Source organism: Lissotriton vulgaris, chromosome 8 (genome assembly GCF_964263255.1).
Source record: "Lissotriton vulgaris chromosome 8, aLisVul1.2, whole genome shotgun sequence".
NCBI lineage: Eukaryota > Metazoa > Chordata > Amphibia > Caudata > Salamandridae > Lissotriton > Lissotriton vulgaris.
Genome location: NC_141696.1, coordinates 389,039,550 through 389,048,586, shown reverse-complemented (window position 1 = coordinate 389,048,586; position 9,037 = coordinate 389,039,550). Strand labels below are relative to the sequence as shown.

The window sequence follows — 9,037 nt, the reverse complement described above, 5'->3', positions numbered from 1 at the left end:
TCGTCAAAAATACTACTGAGGTATTTGCTGGTGGTGTTAGCGATGTCAGTGAAGGGCACTCTAGCTGCAGTATAAGAGCATGTGGGCACTAAGTTAGTCAATTTTGTGAGTTTTATTTTTGAATTTATCTAGTTCTGAACAACCTGGTGTCCTCCTGGGTGAAATCTGCAACAGCTCCAGTAGAAACAGAGGAACAGACACTGGCAGTATGATAATTTGTGTTTGCATGTGTGAACTCTTCAAATTGACCAAATTGGCAAGTCCAGATTTAGAGAAGGAAGAGTATAGATCCACCTTCCCTACAGGTATATGCAAGTGCGCAATGGGAGGTTGAGGACTGCAGCAGGTGTACTGGTAGCTCAGCTTAGGCAGGCCATGTGATGATGATTGAGATTTATAAAATGCACGAATACTCCAAGGAGTGTCCCAGCGCTAAATGTAAGGATGCTGTGGTAGTGCTGAAGCCTGGCTAATACTAATCTAAATTTACATCCCCTTGAGGGAGGAAAAATATTAAAAGGACAGATGAGAACTCTGTACTTGAATGATTAGGTGTATAACTGTTATCTGATTGTCTGGTCCTGTGGGCACGAGCAGAACTTTCTGATGGTTCAGCTACCTCTTAGCTGATCTCTGAAAAGAACTGAGTGATGCCCACGTCGCTGCAATGTTGGCTTTGGGGATAAAGACCTGCCCTCATCTCAAAAGTGATGGACTCTGAGACAATAGGTTCCTGCAGAATAATAATGCATGGATTAAATTATGTGCCCAATTCTGTACAACCAGACTCCCACCCACTGGAGATACCCAACTTAGGATTTATAGGCCACCAGTTATGCACATGCATAATATGGTGCTGCATAAACGTATTGCTCTTGAACATCATGCTAGATAGATCCTGATGCACAGGTCAGCCTCTTAACCCTAGGTCCAGAGCTGAAGGATTGATCTATAGGGAAGAGTTCTGACTCTTACGGGAAAGCTCAATATTTACAACAATCGCTTTCCGCCGACACCCCTGCCATTTTGGCAGGCCAAATGATGCATAAACAAGTTTCTCGCATTTGTAAGAAAGCTACCATCATAAGTAAGGACCAAGTTCTTTACAAATGTCGGCAGTTTCTGAAAATGAAAGACAAAATTGATTTTTGCATGTAAAAGCAAGACGATACATGCATGGTTTGTAAACTCAGCCAAGAAAAGTAAGTGTGAGACCATGACCAAAAACAACAATAAATATGATCTTTTGGTCTCACGCACAACCAAGGATTTTAAATAGATTATGACCTATCCTTTAGGGGCACTGAAGGTAATTGGTAAATCAAAAATAATTTTTACCCAACGGTACTTCAAAGGCAGCTTTGTGCAGGGTAAATTACAGTCAGGTCAGCAATTCTTTTTTAAAATATTAGTAGGGTTGTAGTAGGGACGTTGTTGTGTACCTTCACTAAGCTATCAGCCAATTTTTACACAAGACTACACAAGTGCCTCAATCAATATAGTTTTACATTGCTCATCTCGAGTGGGCGTGGGATCAAAGCCTATCTTCACCTCAAAACCCCTGATCTGAAAACTTCTCTGGCACTAAAAATTAACTTTACTGGTGCCCAACCAGTGCCTGGAACTCGCTCCCATTCACTACTCAGGACGCAACCACACTCCTTTGCCTTTAGGAAACTGTTGTTGAAACCTACTTATTGGGAGTTTATCTCCATTAACTCCAAAGTTATTCCCTACCCCTTAATTGCTCTTTTCCCACATCTCTAATAATGGAACCTGCTACCATAACCCTTTCTTTCTTTTGAGACACCCGGAGGAATCTCGCTCCTTTCTGCTGTTGTTTCACATTTAGCGGACTACTGCCTTCGGGTAGATCATTACGCGTGGATACATTGCTTTGTCAATTTACATTCAAATTTTGGGAAAGCAAAGCTTTAAAGCAATCCATTTGCTCATCTTAATCCAACTTGAGTGTGCAAATGAATTTGTGGATCATGATCTTAGTGAGGAACCCTCAATGTCAATTCACATCAGGCTACTGCTTGGTTTAAAATGAAGTGAAGTGTGCCTGGGGGGTAATACCATTTGTTTTGGGCATAGACACTACATTTAGATGTCTTAATGTAGAGCTATGCCCAATTCCCTTGATTTTTGCATATTCGACATTTAGATGGTCCATGTTTGGACAGTGCAGCCACTCCTGGTGATAAGGTTTGCCCCCCAACCCTTTCACTAGGTCCTTCTAAGTTTGGGATCATGTGCCAAAATGTTTCTCTCTATCACCTCAATGTAGCATCTAAGAGGTCAACCGTTGTATCAACTTCATTTTCAGCAGCTGGGAACTGTGGGTACTGAAGGCCTGCTTTCCACAAAGGCATCCTCGTGCCTGCACCTGAAGCCTGTGCTGGGCCTCCAGTGCAGTTTGCTGTGGATACCCTTAACACCACAGGACACAAAGCATTTAACAACATTCATGAAATACAAAGATTCCGACTCTGGCGTTGGGAGCACAGTCTCTTTAAGTACTGAAAATTATGTCGTTTTTACTCTACAAGCCAAGGATGCACAGCAGAGGTCTGCATATTGCCACATATCATTTTTCCCTTGGTTTTAGGTTGTTTGATGTTACCTCTTTATGATTCACCCTTTTCAGTAAGTCGCATTTTGCCAAACACATAGTAGTCTATTTATGTGGCAAAGGTTGTGAAGAGAGGTGTGTTGGTCTCATAACTTTTAGGTACATCGCTCCAATCTACACCCATCCTACCTTATTCCACTTTTCAGTTCAATCTGCTTCAACAGGTTAAACACACACTTGCTTAGCTACAGCCAAACAATGCAGTCTCACAAAGAACCATGTTCCACTAAAACACTAGCCCTCAGATTCATCATTGTCATGTTTTGCGAGTCCTTAATAGCGATTATTAAGGAATCGCTATTAAAGACTCGCAAAACGGAATTCAGGTAGAAATCGCATTATTTTTAGCGATTTCTAGTGCTTCCTTATTTGCGATTAGCTAATTGCTAATCGCAAATAAGGAATGGCTTTCCCATTCATTCCTATGGGCCTAAAGGCCCATAGGAATGAATGGGGAGTTATTCCTTATTTGCGATTAGCAATTAGCTAATCGCAAATGTGCCGCAATTTTAAGGGTGCCAGGGTGTCCAAAGGAAACTCTGTTCCACCCCTGAAAAGGTAATGTCCACTGGTGTTGCACACACACATGTCCAAAGGACATGTGTGTGTGTAACATACAACTTAGAAAAATGCACTAAAGTGCATTTTTCTAAGTTTTCGCTATTTACCACGTAGTAAGACTTCGCGGTAAATAGCGGCCCCAGATTGCGAATTCGCAATTTTTAAATGGTTCATGAATTGCATTTAAGGAATCTCAAATTGAGATTCCTTAACTGCAATTCATCGCAATTTAGCGATTTCTATAATTGCGATTTTTGCATTTGGGATGTTGAATCCCAAATGCAAAAATAGCGCTCGCAAAGGGCCAGATTCTGCGAGCCAATTTCGGCTTCATGAATCTGGCTGTAGGACATCAGACTGCCTAGCGACTAGGGGGCGTGGCCATGCTCCTGTCGAACTATCAGAAGAAACCATGTGCTAAACGCATCACATTTGCCTGCCCCCTCACAATACACGTTATACAAGGGAGTTGATCAATAAGGTTTCAACTACAAGAACCTTCATTGGAAGCTTAGTGGTGCGGAGAGCAGTTCCTTTATTAAAAAACAAAAACATCTATTTGGAGTTCTACTTTGAAGGCTAATGATAATGTATTTTTCCAAAATACAAAACAAACATCTGCGGAGTAAGGAATAAAAATGAAAGAGGTTTTAGAATAAGATAACACGATTTTCCTCGTGGGTGTAAGAAATATCTAGGAAAATCTAGTGGGTGCAATGGTCGTGCTTTCGATGCACACTGACAATTATGTGTACTACCTGGTGACATGCAAATCTCTGTATTGTGCTGTTTTTGTTTTAACAATCTAAACATAAGGTTAAGCAGCCGGATTCAATGCATGTAAAAAGGAATCCTACATTTTGTCATACATCAATTACACTTTACCGATCAAAGTAAATCTCTGCAAACACGGTTTTCCATAGGAAAAAATATTTTATTTTTTAAGAACAAATTCAGTTTGAAACAGATGTGGAATGTGAATTTTATAGGTTTTTTCCGGGAAGAGGAGAGAGAGAGATTGAAGAAAGAGAAGGAAAGAAGACTAACTGCAATGAGCAACTAAAGCAGATTTCAAAACCTAGAATAGGCGGTTTTAAAATGAGGAAACCAAATATTTATAACTAAAAGCATAATACTGTGTTACTTACAAAATTGGACAAAGGAATTATTTTAAATAAATATTCATGGTACACAATTACGGCACACAAATGCAGCAATTTGGCAACCTTTTTACCATTTGTTTTCTTATTACAGTGCAAAGGGGGATGGCACTGCCTTTAAACAAGCTGTAGCTAAATACATTGCAAAATTCATATTTTATAGAAAACATCTTGCTCTGAACTTTATAAAAAAAACAACATAGCTCTATGTACACAATCTGTTTAAGAAAAGCCATTTTCTGTCTGTTTTTAATGTGTCTTATTTTAAAAAGGAGAATAAGGCTACTGAATCACCCCCAAAATCCATCAACAGTTCTGGACGTATGTACAGCATCGTCACACAGACGTTGTGGTGCAAAAAAGGTTCCTAAGTCAGGTGCCTAGGGGATTGGATGTTCAAACTAGCAAGGCATTTACAGTAAAACTTTCCAACGCAGAACCAACTCCAAAAACGCAGGAACCGTTGGTAGATTGTCATATTATGCACGAGGAACAAAAGCATAAAAAAGAACCCACAGTGCATTCCCCCACCCCTTTACTTTTGTTGCATGTTTGCTCTTCCCCAACGCATGGGGTTTTCACAGTTTACAAGCAGACCTCCACCATCCCTCTTCCCAGGCCCACCGGTGACACAAAAAAGGTCAAAGCTGCTAACAGGTCAGAGCCGATTTCACCATCTTCCTCTCCCCTCCCCTCTCCATAGAAAGTAAAAATACAAAAATAAATTAATTCCTAAAGGCTAAACAATGAACCCTTGTGCGGGGTTCCTGTTGAGGAGTGAGGGGTGGAGGGGGAGGAAGGGTGGCGTGTGCACCATCGCTGGTCGCCATGGAAACCTCCCAAAGGGCGAACCACACTGTACTTTGAGTTCTGGATCAACATCATTTTCAGGTTCAGCAACTAAGAGAGGGTAATTGATTCTGTGGCAGTTGAGCTATTTTTTTATTTTATTATATTTTATTTGTCTTCCAGGTGCTCCTCTGTGATCTGAGAACCTCAAAATGCTGTTGCTTCATTTTCTTTCCAACTGAGAGAGCAAAATGTTACCATAGTAACAGAACTGTGATAAAAGGGGCTTGTTTTGCATAGCACATCCCACTGCGCCTGTGTATATATTAATGTACATTAATATATACATGGTGTAGGTTTTCAAATGAGGGCTCCAGTACTAAGCTGGGATTTTTTTCTGCTGTAGCCCAGTCCACAAACAGCGGAATCCTCAGTGCACCCCCAGCCCATTAAGGCAAAGCAAAACATAACACAGAAAAGAAATGCCGGAACATCTTCTCATTGTTCAGCATGCCATGCTGTGCATACTGATTTCCTGATATTTTTGGGCTCGTTTCCTAACTCGCCTTTGCTCGAGACGCCCATGCAGGCATTTGTTATTTTTGCATTTTCTCTCAGTGATGTTATTTTTGGAATAGGGCTGTTTTTCCCACAAGCGGTGTGCCCATTTCTTTTGTGCTCCCAGGGCAGCTTGCGCGCCATTCAGCTGTCACAAACTCGATTTTTGCATTGTGCTGTATGCACATTTTTAAGGATATGCGAGCAAAAGGGGGAGGGGATGGTGTAAAGTTATACGTGGCGCATCATGAGCAACTACCTCCTCCATTGCTCTTCGGGTCAAATAATTTGTATTTCTGAGCACGACTAGTAGGGGGCGGGGACATTAGAGCAAATGTGCTTAACTTTGAGATGGGGCATCAGCGAACTGACCAGCCCAACCAATTCTGAGCTCGGCAGCGACAATGCTGCAGTTAATCTCCATCCTACAAGGTATATTGTAACACTGACAGGAACCGAGCGTCTGCCTTACTCAAGAAAACCATAATATATCTCCGAAAACATTCACCAGGCATTTCCTTTCTCTTCGGCGATGAACCCCTGGATCAGACCTGATCTTGCTGTTTTCTCCAGTGCGCTCCAAAAGTAGGGTAAAAAACATCAGTACAGCACCAGAGCCTGCTGAAAAGGTTGCACAAAGCAGACGGTTTTCTGTAGCCTCATTATCATAGCGGTGTATCTTATTGCCAGTACCTACAATGGCCCTCTGACGTATCATTAGCGGCCTCCTATGTCCTCCCGTCAGGCCGCGTATTTATCTTTCCAACAATGCCCCTTTGTCCTACTGTGCGGAAGGTACTGTTTGTTGCACACTGCTATTCTAGAGCAGCCAATGGATTCCACCAAGTGCGTCCTTAATTCACTGCATGTGTAGGGTCTCTCGCCCACCCCTTGTAAGTTAAGATACAAAGTGCTGTGCTACGTAGATTGCTTTCTCTTGCCAGCTTCTTCTTCAGAGGCGGCGTTCAGCTGCAATTGCAGCCACCCCAGCCTGACCTTCTCTCCACTAACTCCTGGTCGTTTCACCACTGGCATCTTGCTGGAAGGCTCCCTGTTGGCAAAGTAGACTTTATCTACTACATTAGCCATTCAAGTGTGGTTGCTACGAAAAATGGAAAGAGTGCAGAACTCCACTGAAGATGCATGATGTGTTGTGATAGGTGGTCTTATGTGTAGGATGGCATGGGTTTAGACATAGTAGCAGAGGGAAATGTAGTGGTGTGCTAACAGCAAGATAACTTAAAAAAAAGTCTTACTCCTATATAGAGGTCTGTAGGACAAACCTAAAATTCATAGAAGAGAGCAGTAAAGAGACACACTACCAGGAGACTTTGCGTCAAGCTCAGTATCTCTGGGCACCCACTTAGGGCATCCTGAACTGACATTGTCCATAATTCACTCCATCATTCCTGGGTGCCAAAGTGTGCCAGCACATGGCTCTGCGGGTGAAGGATGTGGCGAGAGCACGTGTTTGTGATGCAAAGTCTTCCAGCTCATGGCGAACACTTTTGTCCTTGAAGAGGGCTTCTCCGACCCTCAGGACTATTGAAGACTCTCTTCAAAAGAGGATTCTTACGCCTTCCTTCCCCAATACCAGTCAATATTACTGCACAAGGGCGTGTCATAACACCACATGAGAAAGCAGCGGACCGGTGAGTTTCCTCCATGTCTCACATGTACCAGAGAGTTCATCAGACCTTGTAGTAGATATTTGCAGGGCTCTGTGGAGGCATCTCCTGCACAATGTACACAGGATGCCCATAGTCCCCGCTGACTTTCTCATAGTGCGGGCAGAAAACACTGTCTGCAGTCCTCAGTGGAATGATAATGTCACTGGGCTCGGAACCATTGTTGTTGCCACCACGTTTCGGGGTGGCTAATGTACTGAGTGACAGCGTTGCTGTGTGCGGCGGTGAGTGCTTCCGGTGCCGTCTTCTGTACTTCAACAATAGCACAATCAGTGTGATGATGATGACAATGAAGATGATGGTCCCTGATGCAATGCCTGCGAACAGGGCTACTTCTGAACCTAAGATGCTGGACTGTCCTCCAGTTTTACCATCTGAACTGGAACCTGGATAGATTAAAAAAACACAAAAAAACAAATTAACATCTCACCCAGGCAATTCTTACCACCACAGTTAAAAATACGCAAAGCCAACATGCACCCAACAGAATTAGCTGACAGCTGAACTATGACCAATCAAATATGCTGTTACACAGTGGAATACAAACATCAGGGTCAGCAAACAATGCCAAGCTAGAGTCAAGTTTCCTGGTCCTCCTTTCTGTGCTACTCCTTAACCACATTCTTTTTCTTTTCGTACATCAGCCTTCATCGGTACGGGTAGCAGAGATTGACAAGCAGACTTTAAGGCAGGCTCATCTCCTAGCAGATGCTGTTCGGCCTGAGGCGCAAACAGCGAAGACATGGAATGACAATTCCCTGGACGGCTGTCATTGCCTCTAACACACCAGCCTACTTCTCTGCTCTTCTGATCAGAAAAGCATGCCTCGTTGTCTACTTATGCAAAGTGGCTCACCGTATTAGAAGAACAAGCGAGTTCACGCTGAGGTGGTAGGTAGGCAGAATGCTAATGAACAGCCGTTAAAACTGATTTACTAAGCAAAATAAATGCAAGAAAAAGCTTCTACGGTGCATATTACTCGCAGGAAGTGGCCAGAATAAGTGCATTGTAAAAGGCTGGCTCTTTTGAACACCAAATACTGGGAACACTGTAGGGTTCCCAGCCCTGCTGCCTTGCTCATCATTGTGGAGAATGAGGAGTTTCCAAATTGTGTGATTTTTGTTCTCGTCCTCCTAAAGTCTGACAATACATTAACAGGGTGTTATCAATGCCAGGGAAACAGGACTGGAAAAGAAGAGGGTTGTTGGACAGAGGTGAATGGCATTCCCATGGTGGAAACACAACACTGGGAGTACAAGACATAAGAGCCTTCTGTCACTTACAACGTATATTCCTGGTAGTGTATTATTGATGGGATTTCCTTACAGAGAGAGGCCATTGCCCATGTCAAATCTCTTCCACTTCCAGCCATACATAAAAGTCCCTGTTAAGGTAGCCACAACACTGCTAGGATATTGCTGTCTTGAATTTTGAGCTGTTCAATGCTAGTAGGAATGCTGAGATGCCACGCTTCTCCCGCTGAAGCTTCATTCTAGAACACTCCAGTTAAAATGGCCATTTTTAGGTCGAGCCTGGGCAGCGCATGAGCTGCTCTACGAGGTATGCAGTATCAGGTAGGGACTTGAAACTCCACCCATATTTTTTATTGGCTTCTGTCATTGTTCATTGGTCAATAGGCTCAG

The 9,037-nt window shown here is 42.9% G+C and overlaps 1 protein-coding gene across 2 annotated transcripts in view; it reads right to left on the bottom strand.

Annotated features, from left to right (window-relative positions):
- Positions 1–4,112: 4,112 nt before the first annotated feature.
- Positions 4,113–9,037, bottom strand: part of EFNB2 (ephrin B2) — a 58,609-nt gene continuing 53,684 nt past the window's right edge. For both annotated transcript variants that reach the window (XM_086934167.1, XM_086934168.1), the window contains exon 5: positions 4,113–7,780. In XM_086934167.1, coding sequence (XP_086790293.1) covers positions 7,398–7,780 — 383 coding nt within the window. In that variant the 3' untranslated portion in view covers positions 4,113–7,397. The remainder of the gene's footprint in view (positions 7,781–9,037) is intronic.